Here is a 25,430-nt window from a genome sequence, read left to right as displayed (position 1 = left end):
TTTGAAATGGATGCACCGCACGTTAGTATGAGCTTACCTCTGTGTGCAGCGTGCTCACATGACACAATAGCCAATCAATCATTAGGATCCATTATCATTCGCTCCTAACCAGGCACTACAATTCATATGCTAGCTTTTATTCTCTCCACCACTTCTAACCACATTGCAATTTTGTATTCACTGACACCTAAAATTCTTGCTGTAGATATTTCTAGATAAATCACATCGAGATATGTAAGAATCCAAACCTTCCGACACATTTTTTCCGGTTGAAACCATTGTGATGCTATCAGCTTTTTAGCCACTGTGATACCCGATAAAACCAATCTCTTTAGCTGTGGATGTACTGCAAACTCAAAAACATCATTCACCAGCAATACAGAGGGGTGTACAGGTATATTCAGAATTAAGAAATTTGATAATTGCTGGGACACTTCTTTCCAGAATATCTTAACTGGTGGGCAATCCCAGTACATGTGCATAAATGTACCCTCGTCCCCATTTGTACATAAGGAGCATCTGGAGTCTTGTTTAAGTCCCATTTTGTTCAATCTTATAGGAGTCAGGTATGTCCTATGAATATAGTTAAGATTAATTTGTTGATGGTCCGGGTTACGTGACGCAAGTCGAACGTTTGCCCAGGCTTCTTGTCAATCAAAATTTATTTCCAGGTCTGGTATATCCCTCCTCCAGACTGAGTCTAGGGGGAGGATTCCATACGAGGACGTTAGTAATTGATGATAAAAATCTGATACAAAACCTCTCGATGTCTCTCTTTCATAGAAGAATTTGTGGTATCTGTGGTGTTCAATTGGTATCCTTAATGGGACTCCATGAGTTTTCAAACATGCCAATAACTGTGCGTAAAAATAATATGTGGAACTGGTGAGATACATTTTTTTATGTATGTCTTCATATCTACAAAAACCCTGTTTGTTGAAAACATCTCCTAATGTGTGTATGCCCTGCTTTTCCCATTTAGGGAATCTTATAGGTCGTTTTCCAATCAGGAGTGCATTTCTATTGAATAGGGGAGTATGACTATGCCATTTATGTGGGTTAGAATATTTTTTTTGTGTTTCACGCCATATCCGGATCGCATGAGTAATAATGGGGCCAAATTTCAATTCGCATTGCGCCTTAATTGATAATTTGGTGTATACTATGTCCTGCAGTCTATGTGGTGCTACTATATTTACTTCTAAATTTCTCCAGGATACTGATGCTTGGGAATCAAACCAGGTTGTCACTGGTCTTAAAGTGTACGCCTTAAAATAGTGGTAAAAATCTGGAAATGCCATACCTCCGTCGGCTTTGTTTCTCTGTGCGGTGGATCTTTTTATACGTGGTGGTTTGTTATTCCAAAATTTTATGCGGTAGAGTGTCATTTTTTCCAGTAACCATCTGGAGGGGGTAACGGTAGCATTGAGCTAATGAAATTGATTCTAGGTAGGACATCCATCTTAACTATTGATACCCTTGCCTGTACTGAGTTTTTAAGTTTTGACCACCTGTCAAAGTCGTATTTGATCTTATCTTGGATTTTTATGTAATTGTACTTCACCATTTGGCTTATAGTAGGGAATACTTCAACTCCCAAACATCTAAAGTGTTTAACCATTGGTATTTCTTCTGGAAGGAGTATATTTTTTGCAGGGGCATTAAGTGGAAGGAAAGCCGACTTTGTCCAATTTATCCTAAATCCCGATAGATTGCCAAAGTCATCAATCAACTTGAGAAGATGAGGCATTGCGGTGTTAGGGTTTTGCATGAACAGTATTACGTTGTCCGCATATAAAAATTTTTTATGTTGTGTGCCCTTCATTGCGATTGGTTCTATGGATTGGGATTGTCTTATATATTGTGCTAAAGGCTCTAATGATAAATCGAATAGTTCGGGACTAAGAGGGCAACCCTGTCTAGAAGAGCGTGATACCGGAAAGATTTCGGAGGTGATTATACCTGTTGTAATCATGGCCGATGGGTCTTTGTATAATACTTTAATCATATCGATGAATCCTTTTCCTAACCCCATCCTTTCTAATACTGCCCATAGATAAGACCATTCCAACCTATCAAAAGCTTTCATCGCATCCAGGGACAGCATCGCCTTAGGTGTGGTGTCATCCTTGCTGGCATCTAGTACGTGTAGTAATCGTCTTATATTATCCGTGATCAAGCGGCCTCTTTTTTTTTAGTTTATTCTTTACGTAGGCTTACAGATAGTGGAAATTGACCCGGGTGGCCAGACAAGCTCAATAAAAGAAAGAAAAAAAACATTCAATCCGAGCGTGCACCAGCCGCGCTTTATCAGAGTGAAGCAACAATGAAACGAATGTAATGATTGTTTCGTTCATCGCATAGGCTATTTAATTTTAGCCTATTTTAATACAATTCAAATAATCAAATTGTGCTTAGAGGAAATTATTTTCACAGGACATTATGACCGGAGAGATTTAAATATGTCGGACTTCAACAGATTTTCCCGGTAAAAAAACTAATTACCGGACAACGGAAACCCTGATGTGAGTGTAGGTGAGTGTGTAGGTGTTATGTGTGTATATAACTTCGAATATCTGTCGTCATATTTTATGACGTAATCATAAAAAAATAATTAATAATCCAATGAGTCTTTTAAAAAATTAAATCAACTTTTTTTTTATGAATATAACTCGTCAGTTTCATCAACATAAATTATCCAATAAGGGCACGGTTGGTACGAAAGCGATGGTGACGTCTTGATGGAGCGCCAAGCGGATGCAGATAATAATTATATGATACATTTATGATAAATGTTTTATTAAAATGTTTGACGAGTCATATAACATAATAGTATAATACTATAATATTAGTATAGCCTAATCTTTATCTGCAACTGTGAAGAAAAACCCCATTGGTTTAAACAGAATGAATAGACATTTTTTTTTAAATAAAAAAATAAAAATATTCTAATGTTATTTTAGAATTCGAATGTCAACGTTATGAATGAAGCTTCAAACTATTCGGTACAGCCCTAGAGTGTGTAGGTGTTATGTCTGTATATTTCAACATGTAGGTTTTATGTCTGATGATGATGATGATGATGTCTCTGGTGTTTTATTATCAGGCATGGGTCCGCAGCACACCATGCAGATTGCGGAGCGCCTATACACGCAGGGCTACATCAGCTACCCGCGTACGGAGACCACGCACTACCCGGAGAACTTTGACCTGAAGGGCGCTCTGAGGGAGCAAGTCAACAACCCCTACTGGGCCCAGGAGGTCAGTTCAGACCCCCACCTAGACCCAAGAGGTCAGTTCAGACCCCTACCTAGACCCAGGAGGTCAGTCCAGACTAGGGCTGGGCGATATGACCAAAAACATTATCGCGATAAAATTATAAAATTATTTTCATATAATTCGATATCGATAATTATCGTCGATATAATGTCCGTCAAGTTTAATTAACTTCTTATGCTGCTGCGAATGTCTCAAGTCGAGTTGATGTCGTCATCAGTCTGCGCACGTTAGCCGACAAGCGGAGTATCTCATGACAATAAATATGACACTAAAATACTCTCTTCCGCCACAATATATTGAAACGACGTCCACTGTATATCCCACACTACCATAAACGTGGCCTCAGAATTCAAAACACACACATACTCGGCACGTAAATATATAAAACAGTGCCGTGCAAGCTAGTTATCCTAGCCAGCCTGTTGGTTCTAAGCGGTGTATTCCATGACAATGTGCTAAATATGACACTAAAATACTCTCTTCCGCCACAATATATTGAAACGGCGTCCACTGTATATCCCACACTACCATAAACGTGGCCTCAGAATTCAAAACACACACATACTCGGCACGTAAATATATAAAACAACGCCGTGCAAGCTAATTAGCCTAGCAAGCCTTGTTGTTGAGTGAGTCCTACCTCCTTCCGGGTCTCGGCCATCTCCTTCACTGATTGGTTGTTAGCTGTTGTGCGTAAGTACGTCATCACGTAACGCTGGTTGTTGTTAGTGAGTGTGCTGAGCCGAGGCTGAACGGAGCCAAGCTTGGAAAATCGATATATCGAAACTTTGCGACCACGTTTCATGTTTATTTCGAGGAAATAATTTATCGCGATAGTTATCGTTATCGTTTTATCGCCCAGCCCTAGTCCAGACCCCCACCTAGACCCAGGAGGTCAGTCCAGACACCCACCTAGACCCAGGAGGTCAGTTCAGACCCCCACCTAGACCCAGGAGGTCAGTTCAGACACCCACCTAGACCCAGGAGGTCAGTTCAGAGTGACACCCACCTAGACCCAGGAGGTCAGTTCAAACACCCACCTAGACCCAGGAGGTCAGTTCAGAGACCCACCTAGACCCAGGAGGTCAGTTCAAACACCCACCTAGACCCAGGAGGTCAGTTCAAACACCCACCTAGACCCAGGAGGTCAGTTCAGAGACCCACCTAGACCCAGGAGGTCAGTTCAAACACCCACCTAGACCCAGGAGGTCAGTTCAAACACCCACCTAGATCCAGGAGGTCAGTTCAGAGACCCACCTAGACCCAGGAGGTCAGTTCAGACCCCCACCTAGACCCAGGAGGTCAGTTCACCCGGGGTATCTGGGTGAAGTTAATTGATATTATTATTAATAATATTAATTATAGTTATTAATAATAATGGAGGTCAGTTCAAACACCCTTGTATCTGGTTAGTAGATTTATCCTTCAATTGATTTTTCCACTGTTTGCACACCTTGATTTTCTCCAGGTTCTCAGAGGACATGAATGTTGAATTTGGAAGGAATACTGGAGCAGACTGGTGTTCTCACTACTTCACTGCATGTAGGAATAGTTTAAGCGTTCCAGTCAACAGACCTTCTTCACTGTGATTTTATTTAAGCATTACATCACGCGCAGGAGTGGTTTGTGAACAATAAACCATGCCTAGGGGTGGTTGTTAGGCCCGAGGCGCAGCCGAGGGTCGTTAGACCCCCCTAGGCATGGTTTATTGTTCACAAATCACGACTGCAAGTGGTGTAATGCTTTTATACAACTGCCACATTCATCCAACCTTATTGCTATACAATAAACACATTAATCGAAGATTTATTGAAAAAACCATCCGCCAGAAAAAGTAGTTCCCACAACAACAAAAAAGAGAAATTGCCTCCATGTGGAAGCAGCTCGGAAGTGCATCCAACCAACTAACACATCCAACTGTGTGTTATTGGAATCAACTAAGACATCCAACCAACTAACACATCCAACTGTCTTTCAACTAAGACATCCAACCAACTAACACATCCAACTGTCTTTCAACTAAGACATCCAACCAACTAACACATCCAACTGCCTTTCAACTAAGACATCCAACCAACTAACACATCCAACTTTTCTTTAGTTTTTAATTATGAAGTTAGTGGTTGTTATTGGAATGATTGATTGATTGAAAATTGTATTACCAGATGCAGAATGGGTACAATACAGTACGGCTCAATACACACAATTGTTAAGGGGATGCAGACCTACTTTTTATAGAACTTCATTCTTAGATGCTTCTATAGAAAGTAGGTAAAACAAATTAAAAAGTTTTCTTTGCCCTATAGGAAAAAAAAGTTTTCTTCGCCCTATTTTTTTTATTAATTTTTTTAAACCTACTGTAGAGGGCCTAAACTTAACCAGTTGAAAACCAAGCGTACAGTAATAAAATTAGCAATCAATCAACTCAATAGGCCATGCTCACTTAGAACAGCGCAGCACCCAGCTCTCTCTCAGTCTGACTCTCCCCCGCGTTGCAGACAGGAGTGTATGTATGTGTGTGTGTGTGTGTGTGTCTGTGTGTGTGCAAATTAATCTATCAATCCATCCGCGATTTTTCTTTTGTTACACAATGATTCATGACCCATAGATTACACAATCCAACATTGTGTAAGAGACTAAGACATTCGCTGTGACAGAATCGCTTGATATTTAGTCGTTATGACGCTATCAACATATCTATTTGTTAAAGATTATTATTACATGGCGTTTTCACATTCGCCGAAATGCTTGCTTGTGATTGGTTAATAGCCCCCCGACAGCGGTCATTATCAGACAATAATGACCGCTGTGGGACAATAATGACCGCTGTGCGCAGCTGTTCGCAATCAAGCCCCACTGACACATACTGTTTCAGTGCAATTAGACACTGCCGGTGTTCTGCTGCCGGCGATGACAGGGGGCGGAGCGACGAGCGGAGCCAGAACGCAGCCAGAACCAGTGTTGCGAGTCGATGTAAAATTAATTAGGTATATTGTTAGTAAGTTAGCCATGTAATAAGCGGGATAATGTATAGCTATACTCGATCATTGTCGCAAAATAATTGACCTTCACTGACGTTTAAAACACCTCGCCGAGGCGGCTCGGTATTTTAAACTCTGTGTCGGTCAATTATTTTGCGACAATGACCTCGTAGCTATACATTATCCCTTACTTGTCCGCCATCTTGTGATCCGGCGGAGTGATGTGATGTGATTCGGTTGTGGGCGGGTCCTGGGACCAGCAGCGTGGAGTGTTCCCTATACATACGTGTAAATGGACTGTTTCAGCCAATCAGAATCGAGAAATTTGCATGCCGTTGTATAATGTTTTTTAATCACCCTGAAGAAGGTCTGTTGACTGAAATGTAGCGAGACCAGTGTGCTTGAGTATTTCTTTCAACATTAATACATCTGTCCTCGCATAGAGACGTTGGCTAATTGGTTAATTGAAGAAGAATTCCCCTTCTTCCTTTTTAGACGTATTAAGACACAATAGAGCAACTAAGACTAAGATATGAAAGAATTTTTAAAGCCAACTACAAAAAAATGCTCATATCCAAAAAGTAGTAGATGGATAAATAGGTCTATATACATGTATGTATGCATTTGGTTATGTGGGTGTGTAGGAAGGTTGGTAGGTGGTTATGTATTATTATGTATGCAGTATATATGTATGTATGTTTGTATTTACACATCTTTTGAATGTATTACTGGTATTCTTTTAAATAATATGTATATTTTTGTATGTTTTGATTTTACAAAACGGGAAGTTCTCTATCGCCTCTAGGCTTCTAAACTCCTCCTACACAATATGGTTATGTGTTTTTTTTCCTTTTGTCCGTCTCGTCCTCCAGGTGAAGGCTCTGCTGGCGGAAGGCCTGAGCAAACCCAGGAAAGGCGCCGACGCCGGGGACCACCCCCCCATCACCCCCATGAGGGCCGCGTCCGAGGCAGAGCTGGGTGAGCGTCTCTCCACGTGGACCGAAAGGCCTAGAAGGCTCATTACCATACATTCTCAAATATAGGTTGGGTAAGAAATACTGGCCAGGTCTCAGTTAACTCATTCAGGGCCAACAGCGCCCTCTGCTGATGGCCCTTCTGGGCCAACGCTTTATCCAATGGAGAATAGGACTTATTTGCGAGTGCTTAGAACATATCAAATATAATAGCAATAGATCCATAACACAGTGATCGTCAATGAGTTGCTTCCAGTCAACATGCACGAAACCGATACTTTTTTCATACATACATTTCCATTTTATACCGTTATATAATATCGGCCGATATGGCAGTTTTTTTACACATCGGTATCGGTCCGATATCAAGATAGGGCCGATATGGGCGGATATTTTTTTGTAATCTTTTTTAAATTTTTTTACATGTTTTGGCCTTAAATAGTTTCAATATATCAATCATTTCTGAAAATAAGTTACAAAAGTAAAATAATTATGCGTTTTGGAAAATAGCTCTATTTGTTTATCATAAAAATGTATTTTCTATACAGAGATATCGACATCTGTAAATATCGGTATCGGCCAGAACAGCAATATTGTTATCGGTATCGGCCACAATTTTCACATCGGTGCATCACTAATACCGTGATGAATATCAATATATTTCTAGGCCGTTCTGTCTCATCTCAATAAACTCCAGCAAATCGAGCTTAAATGTATTTCCTTAGAAATCATGCCATTTGTCGCTTGATTTATGAATAGTTTTCAAATAAACGCTAGATTATCGATAGTATATGTGTCCTCATGCACGAAGAGAAGCGGGGTCTGAAAAATCGCTTCTCCATACTTTGGTCGGCGCGAACCTCACACACACGCGCGCTCCGATGGCGGAGATAGGAACATCTGATTACCCCAAGATTCGTAACATAAAGGCCTTACCTCACATCTGATATCATGCAAAAAGATTAATCCAATTCCTGATCGCCATTCCAAATATCGATCATGTCCATTGATCCAACGTTATAGTCCAAAACACAATAATCCACGCTGTTCCCAGTCCCCCCAGTCAATGCAATAGTATCCAGCTGCATGCCCGAGAAGTAAAACCTGGACCGTACTTATTTTTTTGATGCACAGTCCCAGCCAATCCAATCCAATGATGTGCAATACCATCCGGGAGACGATAGGCGGCGGTATTTGCCCTTTGCGAGCTCAGACCCATTTCCAATGATAACGTCAGGCTGGATGGATGAAGAATGTATAGATATCGCTAATAAAATAAATATGGATTAAAACCCGAGATTTCTCGGGTTTGGCGCCCAGAGCATGGCGAGTTAACCCGGACTATCTCGGGTTTGGCCTCCAGTGAGTTAACAGCCGGGGGTCCAGATATGAGAAATAAAGTAAAAAAATAAATAAAAAAAATAATCGGATGGTCAATTCAATAAATTTTATTTTCATTTCAAACATTTATTTCAACTCGTGAGACACTGAGGTTACCCTCATTTACAGCGACGATGAGTTTACAAAACAAGACACAGTTTATCAGCATTTTCATACATATATAGGCACAATAAATAAGAATAAACTAAAGAAAATCGGCTAAGACGGTTACAAGTCGACACACAGTGGTCGGAGATTCAATCGCTTCAGTGGTCGCCCACCGCTGGATGGAGCCGTCGCACAAGAACCACTGGTGTCCCCAAGAAGAACAGTGACTGCAGGCTGGGCTGTGGGGGAGGAAATGTCTAATGTCTTTTGTGGTGTTTGTGATAATATAATTTGTTTTTATTTTTAGGTTCTGTATTTATTATTTTTGTTCTTCTACTGTCATTCTATTGTCATTATTGTTATGGTTATTATTATTATTGTCTGGTGTTGTTCGGTTTATTATTATTATTCTTGTATTATGCTTACATCTTTTTTTTATCCATGTAAAAAAAGAGAAAGAAAATGTAAAATTTGATAAAAATATGTCAATACAAGTGAAATGGTGAATGAAATCCCATATATTGCCGCCAAAGTCCCAGTGAACACGCCCACCACCTAAAGGGACAGTAAAACTAACAATACAACACCATGAACCATAGAGAATACTGAACCCTATATACTGTATATGGCTCCTACAGAGGCCTATTGTTACTCACATGTTACCCATTCACTCACACATTCACTCACACATTCACTCACACATTCACACACTGATGGCGGAGGCAACCATGCAAGGTGCCAACCTGCTCATCGGGAGCAATTAGGGGTAAGTGTTTTGCTCAAGGACACATCGACACGCTGCCCCGGGAGGAGCGGGAATCGAACCGGGAACCTCCGGATTGCCAGACGACTGCTCTACCTCCCGAGCCATTGTCGCCCCTGTACAAATAACATGTATTATTATTGTTATTCTTATTACAGGAAGTGATGGCTGGAGGTTGTACGAGTACATCACGCGTCACTTCATTGCCACGGTGAGCCAGGACTGTAAGTACCTCCAGACCACCATCGACTTCACCATCGGCACTGAGGCCTTCTCCTGCAGCGGCAAGACCCTCATTTCACCAGGTACTTTAATAATAATAATAATAATAATAAATTTTATTTGGTGGCGCTTTTCACGACACCCAATGTCACCTTACAGATCATAAAACACAGCAAGGCAGTTAAAAGTCGAGGTTAAAAACAAAACAAACGGCGCTCCAGTAGCACACCATATAGCGCGCTGAGTCGCGAAGCGGTCGTCCCGGGTTTGCTTCCCAGACCCGGTGACCATTTGCCGCATGTCTTCCCTACTTCTCCTCCCGTTCTCCCTCTCTCCTCTGTCGGTCCTGCGTGGCCAGAAAAAGCTGTAAAAATGCTCAAATAAATCTTACATTCTTTTTTATTAAAATAAACAAACAACAGGAAGTATAAAACAGTGAAGTTAAAATAACAAAACAAATACAGTCATCTAAGAGTGTAGAAACTGCCGGATCTAGCACAAGGCTAATTTCCATCCGCTGTCCCCAAACATAAAGACAGGATAAATAAAACAGTAAGAAATGTACAAATAGGGGCACTCTAGTAGCACACCATGTAACGCGCTGCGTCGCGAAACGGCCGACCCGGGTTCGATCCCCGGACCCGGCGTCCTTTGCTGAATGTCTTCCCCTGCTCGGTCTCCCGTTTCATCCTCACATCATCTTTCGGTCATGTCTGACCAGAAAAAAGCGATAAACGCTAAATTTTTTTTTTTTTTTTAAATGTACAAATAAGTAGCAGCAATACACTAGAAAATACATAGCAGCAATACACAAAAATACTAGTGGCTAGAGACAAGTCAAGTCAAGTCAAGAGTTTTAATTGTCACGGCATACAAGTATACAATGAAATGCGGGTGGTCTTGCCCGCAACGATGTGCAATACAGTGGTACAACATATAATAGAATCCAATAAAAAAACAACATTGTGCAATAAACAGTTAACAGGTAACATGGAGTGACATCTCGGTATCTGTACATAGTTATTTACAGAGCATATAGGACATGCTAGGTAGCTTTGGTAGTGCAATACACTGTTCCTGTTATTCTAATTTAAAGTGGCCTTTCCTTTTGGCCATAAGTGTGCGTGTGTGCGGCATGAGTGTGTGCCCGCTCATGTTAAAGTGTTAAGTGGCTGCTAGTGTGTGAGCGTGCACAGCGTGCGTGTCGTGTGTGTGTTCATGTGTGCTTGTGTGTGGATAGTTCAGTGTTCTGTGGCACTCAATGTTCATTATTCAGGGCTCTGATGGCCTGGGGGAAGAAGCTGAGCCTAAGCCGCTCTGTCCTAGTAGCTGGGGTTCGCAGGCGTCTGCCTGACCTCAGCAGCTGGAACAGGCTGTTATTGGGGTGGTGAGGGTCTTTCATTATCCTGCAGGCTCTGGATTTGCACCTCTTGTTGTATAGAACCTGCAGGGGAGGTAGTGCAATACCCGTGGTACGCTCGGCTGAGCGCACCACTCTCTGTAGGGCCTTCTTGTCTTCCCCGATACTCGCTGTTTCGCCTTCTTACCTACTGTGTCTATGTGTGTTGACCACGGGACGTTTTGACCAAACGTGGTCAGTCTACGTTCGACCTTGCAGTCACCTCTGGTGTCTGACCTGGTGCCAAGTCCAATGGTTCACTACTCAGCTCTCCCCGATTCAATGATGAACCCAAGCTAAATGGTCTGTGAGGGTCAATGGTATACTAGGGTCAATGGTATACTAGGGTCAATAATATAAATATAATGACTGGGAAATAGAATTAGATTAGATTCATATCTATTGTCATCATACAGCACAAGTACAGTGCAACGAAAAGAAGTTTGGCATCCAACCAGAGTGCAAATGTAACAGTAAAGTGCAATAGTAATATACAATGTACAGGTGATTAAACTGCGTATAAAATATATAAATGAGTAGTGTACTACTGAGTAATAGTGCTAATCAGATGTATGTACAGAGTTGTAGTATTAATATGTACAGTGATACAGGTATAAAGACACTATGGTAGTAAGTCATACTGGCCAGCAGTGTAACTAGTAGGTAAGGGATACAGATATAGATATAGTATCTACAGATATGTAAAAAGGATTATATGCAGGTATGTAAAGAGAGATGTGGATATGTATACATGGTAAGAATAAATATATATATATAATATATATATATATATATTATATATACACGGTATATACAGCATTATTGTACATGCTATCATACAGTTATATGGTTTATATGCAGGTGTATATAGTAAGTAGGTATATAGAATGATTATATGTAGGTATATTCAGACAGATATGGATATATATATATATATATATATATATATATATATATATATATATATATATATATATATATATATATATATTGTAGACATGTTGTAGACAGTGAAAGCAGTAGGTAGGTATACATTGAGTATAGGCAACAGAGTTCAAAGTTTGTACAGTATGGGTAACAGAACCTAGGGTGTAGCCAATGATAGGGAGTTGATTTTCTCACAAAGAGTGGTCATTGACTCCTCCCCCCTCCCCTCCCAGGGTTCACGGTGGTCATGCCTTGGCAGGGCATCCCTCTGGAGGAGGCCATGCCGGTGTGCGAGCGCGGAGACATCTACACCGTGGACGAGATCAAGCTGGTGGAGAAGCAGACGGGCGCCCCCGACTACCTGACGGAGGCCGACCTCATCACCCTGATGGAGAAGCACGCCATCGGTGCGGTACCGCTGCCTACCACTAGAGGCAGCGCTGTCTGTGTTACACTACCTACCACTAGAGGCAGCACTGTCTTGTGTTCCACTACCTACCACTAGAGGCAGCGCAGCGCTGTCTGTGTTACACTACCTACCACTAGAGGCAGCACTGTCTGTGTTACACTACCTACCACTAGAGGCAGCGAGTAGCCTCCAGCTGCAGCCCTGGAGATTGTTCCAGATTGAGCAACTTCCGCCCGGTCCCACGACATTTCTCCCGGGACAGGACAATGTGCGCTGATTGGCGGAAAGTACGGAAGTATCTCGAAGTACGTCTGACGTATCTCGAATGACGTCTGTAAACAATATACAATATTATTAACTCTAATAATAACACGCCTCGCGGGCTCATTATAATACGAGAGCCGTGGGTCTGCATTGTATAGAGCGGATCCCCCGGATTATTACTACTAATATAGTAGTAATAATAGTAGTTGGCTAGTTGCGCGCTTCTGGCCACCTCCCGGCTCCCGCAGTGCGCGCATACACACATACTGTATACAGTACGTGCAAAATTAGTTGTCAAGAGCCAATCGCACAGGTTGCCTCATCTCATCTGGCTCTGCAAATAGATCTAGAGTCTGAATATCATATATAGCCTGCTGATGATCTCTCTCTCTCTCTCTCTCTCATTCTGAGAACGGAATGCCGTGCCCGCGACGCGGTCTTGATTGATTGATTGATTGATTGAAAATTGTATTAACAGATTGCAGAATGGGTACAATACAGTACAGCTCAATACACACAATTGTTAAGGGTATTCCCCCTTCTTCCTGCGTGATTACCAAAGGTAGCCGCATTTCTGGCAGACGCTCTCTGATTGGGATAAGTCTCCCCCACCTACCCAACCTCCTCCGATGTACAGTTTCTACGTCAAATGTATATACTTTTTCTTCTGGACTCTTTCTGTATCACAAACAGTACTGTATTTGCAAATCTGGTATGTCATAAATGTATAGATGTAGCAGTACTGTCTATCTGTATGTCATGTATGTTATAAATGTCAATATGAATTGAAAATGGGGGACCCTGATGTAAACAAGACGAAAGTCTTTCTCTGGTCTGCATCCCCTTAACAATTGTATGTATTGAGCTGTACTGTACTGTACCCATTCTGCAATCTGTTAATAAAGTTTTCAATCAATCAGTCAATCAAAGAGTATAAACAACAGTACAGGAATGAGAAACAGTCTAAATGGGTTTTAACATTTTAGTTTATTTCATGCGTTCATTTTGACGTTCAACGTCAGACGTACTTCGAGATACTTCCGTACTTTCCGCCAATCAGCGCACATTGTCCTGTCCCGGGAGAAATGTCGTGGGACCGGGCGGAAGTTGCTCAATCTGGAACAATCTCCAGGGCTGCAGCTGGACCCTATTGGAGGCAGCACTGTCTGTGTTACACTACCTACCACTAGAGGCAGCACTGTCTGTGTTACACTACCTACCACTAGAGGCAGCGCTGTCTGTGTTACACTACCTACCACTAGAGGCAGCGCTGTCTGTGTTACACTACCTACCACTAGAGGCAGCACTGTCTGTGTTACACTACCTACCACTAGAGGCAGCGCTGTCTGTGTTACACTACCTACCACTAGAGGCAGCACTGTCTGTGTTACACTACCTACCACTAGAGGCAGCGCTGTCTGTGTTACACTACCTACCACTAGAGGCAGCGCTGTCTGTGTTACACTACCTACCACTAGAGGCAGCACTGTCTGTGTTACACTACCTACCACTAGAGGCAGCACTGTCTGTGTTACACTACCTACCACTAGAGGCAGCACTGTCTGTGTTACACTACCTACCACTAGAGGCAGCGCTGTCTGTGTTACACTACCTACCACTAGAGGCAGCGCTGTCTGTGTTACACTACCTACCACTAGAGGCAGCGCTGTCTGTGTTACACTACCTACCACTAGAGGTAGCACCAGTGGTGCAGTCGTGGTCACACGCGGTTACACGCCGTGTTACTAGATGATCACTGAGGCAGAAGTACGCGCACACAAAGATGCGCTCTATCCATTCGTTGTGCGCTAAGTACCCGGCCAGTGGCCACCCATAACAAAAGCGCGTCTTCAACCACGCCCCCGCCCGCAAATACAAACCGATATAAACAGATCATTTGACAACAGTATCATGTTCCTACCTGCAACGCAACCTGAACCAACGATCCCACCGCCGCTCCCCAAGAGAAGAAAGTTGCAGCTTCAGAATCAGCTTATCCAAAGCAAACTTAGTTTTGCTATACCTGCACGACCTCCAACGCCCGGGTACAGTACAGTACAGCTCAATACATGCATACAATTGTTAAGGGGATGCAGACCAAGACTTTCGTCTTGTTTACATCAGGGTCCCCCATTTTCAATTCATCATAACATACACCAGATAGACAGTCTTGCTCTCTTAATATGCTGGTTAAATCGGCTGTCTTTAACCTGAATTAGCAAACAAGATACAAAGCATTCAGTTGACTAATTGTATATGTTCTAATGTTCTCTGTTCTAATGTTCCTGCTACCTTTTTCAGCTTCGCTATTTCAAAAAAAAAATATCTGTTCTGTGCGCATGCACGTACCGGCGGTCCGGCGTGCGTGGCGTGTTACCAGTTCCCATATTACGACTGCACCACTGGGTAGCACTGTCTGTGTTCCACTACCTACCACTAGAGGCAGCACTGTCTTGTGTTCCACTACCTACCACTAGAGGCAGCACTGTCTTGTGTTCCACTACCTACCACTAGAGGCAGCACTGTCTTGTGTTCCACTACCTACCACTAGAGGCAGCACTGTCTTGTGTTCCACTACCTACCACTAGAGGTAGCACTGTCTGTCTTACACTACCTACCACTAGAGGCAGCACTGTCTGTGTTACACTACCTACCACTAGAGGCAGCACTGTCTGTGTTACACTACCTACCACTAGAGGCAGCACTGTCTGTGTTACACTACCTACCACTAGAGGCAGCACTGTCTGTGTTACACTACCTACCACTAGAGGCAGCGCTGTCTGTGTTACACTACCTACCACTAGAGGCAGCACTGTCTGTGTTCCACTACCTACCACTAGAGGCAGCGCTGTCTTGTGTTCCACTACCTACCACTAGAGGCAGCGCAGCGCTGTCTGTGTTACACTACCTACCACTAGAGGCAGCGCTGTCTGTGTTACACTACCTACCACTAGAGGCAGCGCTGTCTGTGTTACACTACCTACCACTAGAGGCAGCACTGTCTGTGTTACACTACCTACCACTAGAGGCAGCGCTGTCTGTGTTACACTACCTACCACTAGAGGCAGCGCTGTCTGTGTTACACTACCTACCACTAGAGGCAGCACTGTCTGTGTTACACTACCTACCACTAGAGGCAGCGCTGTCTGTGTTACACTACCTACCACTAGAGGCAGCACTGTCTGTGTTCCACTACCTACCACTAGAGGCAGCGCTGTCTTGTGTTCCACTACCTACCACTAGAGGCAGCGCAGCGCTGTCTGTGTTACACTACCTACCACTAGAGGCAGCGCTGTCTGTGTTACACTACCTACCACTAGAGGCAGCACTGTCTTGTGTTCCACTACCTACCACTAGAGGCAGCGCAGCGCTGTCTGTGTTACACTACCTACCACTAGAGGCAGCACTGTCTGTGTTACACTACCTACCACTAGAGGCAGCACTGTCTGTGTTACACTACCTACCACTAGAGGCAGCACTGTCTGTGTTACACTACCTACCACTAGAGGCAGCGCTGTCTGTGTTACACTACCTACCACTAGAGGCAGCACTGTCTGTGTTACACTACCTACCACTAGAGGCAGCACTGTCTGTGTTACACTACCTACCACTAGAGGCAGCGCTGTCTGTGTTACACTACCTACCACTAGAGGCAGCGCTGTCTGTGTTACACTACCTAGAGGCAGCGCTGTCTTGTGTTACACTACCTACCACTAGAGGCAGCACTGTCTGTGTTACACTACCTACCACTAGAGGCAGCGCTGTCTTGTGTTACACTACCTACCACTAGAGGCAGCGCTGTCTGTGTTCCACTACCTACCACTAGAGGCAGTGCTGGTGTAGAGGAGGGTGTTTGTGTTCGTGTGAAGGAGAAGGGACATGATATACAGTGATGCAGTGGTCATGGGACGGGGTTGCATGCCGTTCCACCTCTTTGAGCAGGAACACGCACGTGCACACAAGAATGCGTTCCACTCGACTCTGTGCCAAGTACCCACCTGGCTACTTTGCATAACAATAGCTCAGGTCGTCAGGTGTGTTCAAATACTACAGTTGGACCATTCAACACAAAACCTGTGAATGAAATGTGTTACATTCCATTCCTAGAGGCAATTAGGAATCGTCTTTATTCGCGAGGGAACATTTATGCGCATGCGCGGGAGCATGTGCGGGAGCGTGCATGCACGTGACGTCATTAAAACACAGCGCAACCCCTTATGAAATCATCACTGCACCACTGATGATATACCATTATTGTCCCGGATATACAATGTCCAAATGTCTCTGTCCCTGACGGTGCGTCTCTGTCTGTCCAGGTACTGACGCCAGCATCCCGGTCCACATCAACAACATCTGCCAGAGGAACTACGTAACGGTGGAGAGCGGCCGCAGACTGAAGCCCACCAACCTGGGCGTGGTCCTGGTGCACGGCTACTACAAGACGGGTCAGTGTGTGTTGGTGTGCGCGTGCGTGCATGTGGTGTTAACACCTGTGTGTACAAGAGTGAGTGTGTGTTGGTGTGCATGTGGTGTTAACTCATTCAGCGCCGGAGCTATATGCCCGATATAGGTCTAGATGGCCACCGCTTTAATCAAGGAGTGGGAGGAGTGGGAGATTTGCGGTGAGTTGCTTGCAGTCAACACGTACAAAACGGATTGTTTTTTCATCGGTACATTTCCGTTTGATACCGTTTTGAATACGAGTATAGTTTAGGTGATTTCTAGTAATTCCAGAGAAAGACGCGATAATTAGGGATGCCCCCCGGACCCCGGTTTTAAACGGGAACCGGTACTATATTAGAAAATACCGGAGTATTTATAAGCTCTGACGTCCTCGGTACTGCTATCGATACTCTAGAGAAATTATTATTATTATTATTATTATTATTTAAAAGTTGCGAACGATCCTCTCTGTCTCTGCACGAGAAGCGAGCCGCAGCCAGCGAGTCAATTATTACACACACTCCTCGCGAGTCGCTCGCTAGTGCTACACATAGACATACGGGTACTACATACGGGTACTCCTTAATGAAAGTGCTCCCCGACGCCCCGTGCTATAGCGCGCGGCACACAGACAGCAGCTCTGCATGCACTGAGTCGTGATCATGGCGGATAGAGTGAAGCGTTCTAAAGTATGGATATACTTTACAAGGGTCAATGCCGACAATGCACGTTGCCACAAGTGCAACAAAACATTTGCCAGTAAGGGTGGCAATACGAGCAAATCAATTTATCAAAACATCTGTTGGCAAAACATGATATTAGTGTGCAGAAATGCGCCGTATTCGACTGCCTTGCGCGCAGTGTTCCATCTGCATCCACTGCAGCCGTAAGCCAAGATACGGAGTTGCCTAGGCTAATAACGAATTATTACAAATAGGCTAATAAACAAAACAATTGTTTAGCTACAAATACTACAATCTAAACTTTTTATAGATCGTCAAGCTGAGGCGTCAGCCACTATGTCCCAGCCCAGTGAGCCCAGGGCCACCACACATCCTCCCTCTACCTCCCTCCACCACCCAAAGTCCTTTCTCCCTAGCAGCTAGAGGAAGGATGACAGAGGATAGGGTGAACGAGTGTCACAGTTCTGTTAGCCTTTTGCATTTGTTGTTTATTATAAAAAGTCTATAATTCAGAGTCAGACACATTTAAAACATTGTTGCTGCTGTTGCTGAAGAAATTATATTAATTTATTATATTTATTTATAAAGTTATATAAAAGAACATTGCTGCTGCTGTTGCTGAAGAAATTATATTTATTTATAATACTTATTTATAAAGTTGTATTTATAAATAATAAAGCAATGTTGATTCTGTTCTTAATTAATTGTCTTTTTTTCTTGCAAAAAAAGAACCAAAAAGAACCGATAAGAGTATCGATAAAGTACCGAACCGTTAAGCAGTATCGATAAGAGTAGTAGTATCGATAAAATCCTAACGATACCCATCCCTAGCGATAATAGCCCTTTAGTGGAATACACAAAACACGTTGTAATTTTTCGGCTGATTATCGAATCTTCCTGAAATCAACGCTAGATCATAATTATTATCCTTCCTCGTGCACGCATGCAATGTTGTTTAGGCCGGCGCGCTGCTCCCCCCCCCTCCTCCCACCCAACGGAAAACAGCCACACATACACACACAGATACAGCGTTGATCGGGGTAGAAATACATATCAGATCAACGATCAAATTTATATATGATGTTCTTACCTTGGATCTGATGTAATGCAAAAGAGATAATCCAATTATCTGATCGCCATTTGAAGTACTGGGCGCGGATGTCCGTGCCACGTTCAACAGCATTGCATATGAGGGGGGGGGGGGGGGCAGCCTCGCAGATCTATCGTTGAAATCAGGTTACCTCGCCTGATTATTTAAACCACGCCCACATGGCTTGGATCGTCCCAGAAAAAAAACAATACCATTCCCAGTGGAGTGCAATACCAGCCGGAAGGCGTAGGGGGCGGTATTTACCCTTTTGCTAGCTCAGACCCATTCCCAACGATAACATCAGGCTGGATGGATGAAAATAAATGGATATCGCTAATAAAAGAAATAACGATTAAAACCCGACTATACTCGTGATTGGCGCTCAAGCGATGGCGAGTTAACCCGACTATCATCGGGTCTGGCGTCCAATGAATTAAAGGAACACGCCAACTTTTGGGGAAATTTGCTTATTTGCCATCTACCCTGGAGTTAGACGAGCAGATACATATCCTTTTCTTCTCTGTGCATGCATTAGGCTTAGAGAACAGCCGCACCGTTAGCCTAGCTTAGCATCATTCACTGGAAGTAGGTGTGCCAGTGTAGCCTAGTTCCCAACAGTCACGAAATACACTCCAAATATAACTGCAAACATGTTGTGACCTGTGTATTTACCACGTGGAGAAATAAAAAAATATAATTAGACATTTTAGTTTTCTAAGCAGATATATACTTGAAAAAAAAATTTGCCGAACCACTGCTGCCTGGGTGCAGTGATTTCATCACCTCAAAAGCCCTGTTGTTTTTTGAAAATAGAAAGGTCAAATAGAAAGACAGTTTTAAATAGATATAGTTTTACGGTATTGTATCTTTTAACCTCTGTGTTAACTCTTTCAATGCCATGCCTGGTTTTCCGTTTTACCGCTTGAATGCCACCATCCGCGCCAATGTTAACGTTAATATCGCCTAATCTATGTTTTAAATTATGGCTATGTGTCTAATCTGCCCATCGCATTATCAAATACTATTTTCCAGTCAGTGCTGTGAAGGCAGATTATTTTTTTATCGCGTCGTTTCCGTTTCAGAGCAGTTAGAAAAGCCCCCGTTTTGATATAAAAAACAGCTCATTCTGGAGCATTCTATGAAAATCGTCTTTTAGTGGAATATTCCACAACGTTGATATTCGTCGGCCTTTTTATGAATCGTTTTCAAATAAACGCTAGATGATCAATATTATACGTGCACGCACGCACATTACGGCCGCGCACTGATAATCGCCCCGTTGATTTCCTCTCGGACTTTTACAATGAAAACGAAAGAAGACATTTCACAAAACAGCTTATAACTTCATCAAACTTACTCCGATTATCCTACCACTGATAACACAGAGTCCTTACCTGACATCAGATGGTATCCAACTGGTATATTCCAATTCCTGATCACCATTCGAAAAAATCGATAAGTGTATGGATCCAACGCGACACAGTAGATCTCTATGATCCGCGGGGATCTGAGGCTCCAGAATGAACTGTGGTAACCCCGGCTGGATCAGTGAACTGGAAAATGTGGAGTACCGGATTTTTTTCCCCATTCATTTTCATTGAGTCCATTCCAAAATCACTTATGTCATCTGGGAGACGACAGGGGGCGCTTTTTTCCACAGTGATCGTCGGCGCCCCTCGGCTATACTCGGGTAGGCTCGGGTGATGCAATAATTTTTCAGATCGCAAAAAAAAAAAAAAAAAAAAAATCCGAGAAATCTCGTGAGTGGCTAGCAACCACCTATAAAAAAACACGAGAAATCTCGTGAGTGGCACTGAAAGAGTTAAATATTGTGTACGATGGTTGCTGCACACTCACAAACCCAATGAGCTGACTGCACTGTTAGTGTTTATGTCCTTAACACTTTGAGCGCCACTAGGGGGAGCCGGCAAACACCCCACTATGCAACACTCTTAAGAGGCTGATTTAGCGAAAACTCATGATTTCCGCGGATAGATTTCTATATTATATATTTTAGCTATGTGGAAATGGTTGGGCTCATTTGACAACATGCTAGTTGATGTACAATACGCCAAAAGCCGTTTGTTGATCCATGCCGTCGTTCGTTCACAATTCCACGCCAAAAAAGGTAAACACAAGCCCAAATTCAGCTGCATTTCCTCAAAGCCGAGATATGATCGTTTTGCTGCAGCAGCGCAAAATCATATTTCCTCGTCTGAAACACATTGTCCAAGTGCAATAATGTCATGCACTGTACACACAACACTTAGTGGTGTTTATCATTCATGAAATGCAATGCATATATTATATAGAGATATTTGTATCGATCACGTTGTATGCCTATATGCATTTTTATAATAATGTGTAGCTATATCGCTTCAATTTCACACAATTACCGTATACATCTCTCGGCATACTAATATTACATATAGACATTTTCAAGGTAAATCAAAAATATGTATAGAAAACGCAGCAATTTAGCAAAACTGTGCATACGCTTCACATTCGATAAATGGGGGGGGGGGAGATCATGATTGCATTTATTCCAAGTGCATAATGTCACACATTGTACACTAAACCACTTGGTGTTTTAGCATTCATGAAATGCAATGCATATAGGGATATTTTTATATAGAGTACGTTGCATGCCATATGTATTTTTATACTAATGTATATATATATATCTCTTCAATTTCACACAATTACTGTATACATCTCTCGGCATACTAATATTACATATAGACATTTTCAAGGTAAATCAAAAATATGTATAGAAAACGCAGTAATTTAGCAAAACTGTGCATATGCGCTTCACATTCTATAAATGGGGGGGGGGGTGGGGGAGAGATCATGATTGCACATAAATTATTCCAAGTGCATAATGCCACACATTGTACACTACACCACTTGGTGTTTTATCATTCATGAAATGCAATGCATATAGGGATATTTTTTATATAGATTACGTTGCATGCCATATGCATTTTTATAATAATGTATATATATATCGCTTCAATTTCACACAATTACTGTATATCTCAGCATACTAATATGTCTTCACAGCTGTTCGTGATGAATTTACCTGCATATCATGGTGTAGTCGTCCACAGGTATTCTGACACATGTAATGCTGCTATGATGCCTGAATTTTCCCCAAGGGTATCAATAAAGGAATATCTTATCTTATTTTTGCATTGCATTGTATTCTGTATATTATAATCTAAGACACACAAGTTATAAAAATCATTGCATTATAATGTATTATGTATATAATAAACACTTGACACTTGATGGAGTGGAAGAAATGTCTTTACTTCAGATAAGTAGTGATTGCATTAGCAAGTGCACCATGTGTTCAACAGATACTCGACACACATGTTGTAAAAAAAACATTGCATAATAATGTTCTGTATATACACACTTGACACTTGAAGTGTACAAGATTTATTCACCATTGGGTACGCCATGTAAAGTGCATTCATTTTGACCCGAAAATATATAAATTAGCAAAAACAACATAAAATATATAACCATTAGATTGTGTGCACCATGTGTTCACACATGCTATAAAAAATAATTGCATACTAATGTCTTCTGTATGAAGTGGACATATATATATCTTCACTTCAGATGAAGCACACATGTAAAGTGCATTCACATGCTATAAAAAAAAAAAGCATAATGAACTGTGTATAACACTTGAAGTGGACAATATGTGTTCACTTCAGGTAAGGCACTATTGGTACAACATGTACAGTGCATTGTTTTGACCTGGACATATCTATAAAGTAGCAAAAACAACATACAATGTGTATATATTCAAGTCCATTCATTTTCGACCTGGCAAAATGGCCGATGCACATGTGCATGTAAAATATGTTTAGTGTTGACCTGACAAAATGGCAGATAACCATTATGTGTGTGCATCAGCACACATGTACATATAAAGACCATGTGTTCAACCCATACTCGGCACACTATAAACACTTTGAGTGTAAAAGATGTATTCACTTCAGATAAAAGCACCATTTTGGTACACCATGTAAAGTGCATTCACATGCTATAAAAAAAGCATAATGAACTGTGTATAACACTTGAAGTGGACAATATGTGTTCACTTCAGGTAAGGCACAACATGTACAGTGCATTGTTTTGACCTGGACATATCTATAAAGTAGCAAAAACAACATACAATGTGTATATATTCAAGTCCATTCATTTTCGACCTGGCAAAATGGCCGATGCACATATAAAATATGTTTAGTGTTGACCTGACAAAATGGCAGATAACCATTATGTTTGTGCATCAGAACACATGTACATAGTGTGTTAGGTAGTAAAGTGAGCCATATGTACTCTGTGAAACTCTGTGAAAATGATCAGCAGCTAACACCAGGACACTGATGAACGGCATTGACAAGATAGACCAACATTGCTACTCTGAAAGTGGACCAAGAATAGTGTTTCAAATATATCCATGTGCACAGTAAATTTTGCAGAGTAAATTTTACTCAAACTGAGTCCATTTGAGCCCAAATGGACTCAGTCTATGCTAATATTCCGGTCTGGCTGAAATAGCTCCTGGAATCGGTTGACAAGGTAATCTAGGACCGGGCGTACTTTGTACAGTTTATCAGCCTTGTCTGCTGTCTCGTTGTTGCTAAAATGTAGGAACCTCCAAATGATCTGGTATCTATTGCGTGACATTGTGTTGGAGAAATGGGCGCAATGGAAACATTTTAGAGTTGACCAGTACAGTTTGAGTAAAATGTACTCAGTTTGAGTAAAATATACTCAGCTAAATTTACTGTGTGCCAACACATTTGTTCTGTACAACCAGTAATACCTATATTGTGAAATACTTACACTATTTACAAGACACTATACAATATACTACACACCCTCAATACCCCTACGCTCTGCATCGTCTGGCCGCCTCAGACACACATTGTTACTCAGCTGATAGAGTTGTGCCCGTCCTGATGACTTGTCGTACAGAACCTGTAAGTCACTTTGGATAAAAGCGTCAGCTAAATGACTAAATGTATACACTCATATATCATAACACATACTACGGGGAAGTACGCACCCATCCATATATATATATATATATATATATATTTCATGGAGAGTGTTTCCACTCTTAGCACACAAAGAGAGCTTATGCTAGCGATAATGCTCAGCTAGCATAATCTCTCTTTGTGTGGTAGGGTGTGAAACACTCTTGATGTAGGGGGACTCCACACTTCGAGCAGTATGATCTGGTTTCCCGCCTAATGCCTTTTTTCTTACAGACCGGCATTCTCTCGTGGGATGCGTCTTCTTTGGGGTGGGTGGGTACTTCTCCATAACATGCATTTTTAGCTTGCCATCCAACCTGCAGTGCGGATCTGTCTTTTGGGCCCTGGAAGCTCCCTCACACTCCCCACCTGCGGCACATGCCTCTGCCTCACCTGCGGCACTGGCCACTGTCCGAGCTAAATCGGCTGCATCTGCCTCATCACACAAGTCGGCGATGACTTGTATTTGGAACTGCATAAGTGTCTTGTGCGGTCCTGTTGGCTGTCTGGCTCTGTACAGAACATAGGCATTGTTCATGGCTATTTGAATCAAATAGACTACGAACTTCTTGGTCCACTTTGCAGTCTTCCTAATGAACGGATAGTAACTGATATGTTGATCTAACTTGTCGACCCCGTTCATGCAGACATTATATGTGAGCATGCAGTCTGGCTTCATGACCGGTACCTTCTTCCTATGACCCTTCTGCCAGACGAGTGTTTCCATTAGAGTGCCATGGTGAAAGCTGCTGATCATTTTGACAATCCGCTTGTCTCTCCAGGCGATAACCATGACCCGATTGTTGTGCAGGGCCATGGTCTCGCCCACCGGCAGGTCAACATTGGTTACACGCTTTATCTGCGCCGGTTCTCCCCGGTGCATCCTCAAGGTACCGCAGATGTGGGTCCTCAACTGTAGGAGTATGTCAGACAGGGCCACACTGTTGTAGAAATTATCCATGAACAGACAGTAGCCCTGATTTGACAAACGTCCTAGGAGCCCAACAACCGTGTCCTTGAGGGGTGCATAGTCCCCACAAAATGGTCGCAGTGAAAAGCAGTAACCAGTGTGAGAATCACAGAGCACATATGACCTGATCCCATATTTGGTGGGCTTCAGGGGGCTGAACACTCTGAATTGTAGTTTGCCACGCCAGGCCAGCATCCCCTCGTCTATGCTAATATTCTTGTCTGGCTGAAATAGCTCCCGGAATCGGTTGACAAGGTAGTCAAGGACCGGGCGTACTTTGTACATTTTATCAGCCTTGTCTGTCGTCTCATTGTTGCTAAAATGTAGGAACCTCCAAATGAGCTGGTATCTATTGCGTGACATTGTTTTGGAGAAATAGGCGCAATGGAAAAACTTTAGAGTTGACCAGTACATGTAGAGTTGCGACTTCCGATCGATCCCTGTTAGGAATAGTATGCCTAGGAACTTCCACAACTCC

General features: G+C 42.5%; 1 protein-coding gene across 1 annotated transcript in view; it reads left to right on the top strand.

Annotated features, from left to right (window-relative positions):
- Positions 1-25,430, top strand: part of top3b (DNA topoisomerase III beta) — a 135,207-nt gene that overhangs the window by 78,221 nt on the left and 31,556 nt on the right. The window contains exons 9-13 of the mRNA XM_084322848.1: positions 3,107-3,261; positions 7,133-7,238; positions 9,644-9,790; positions 12,267-12,440; positions 17,023-17,151. Of these exons, the coding sequence (XP_084178974.1) occupies positions 3,107-3,261; positions 7,133-7,238; positions 9,644-9,790; positions 12,267-12,440; positions 17,023-17,151 (711 nt within the window). The remainder of the gene's footprint in view (positions 1-3,106; positions 3,262-7,132; positions 7,239-9,643; positions 9,791-12,266; positions 12,441-17,022; positions 17,152-25,430) is intronic.

The sequence above is a fragment of the Notolepis coatsorum genome (genome assembly GCF_963971535.1).
Source record: "Notolepis coatsorum genome assembly, chromosome: 10".
NCBI classification, from domain to species: domain Eukaryota; kingdom Metazoa; phylum Chordata; class Actinopteri; order Aulopiformes; family Paralepididae; genus Notolepis; species Notolepis coatsorum.
Note: the sequence above shows the minus strand (reverse complement) of the source record. Positions and strands in the feature narration are given on the sequence as shown.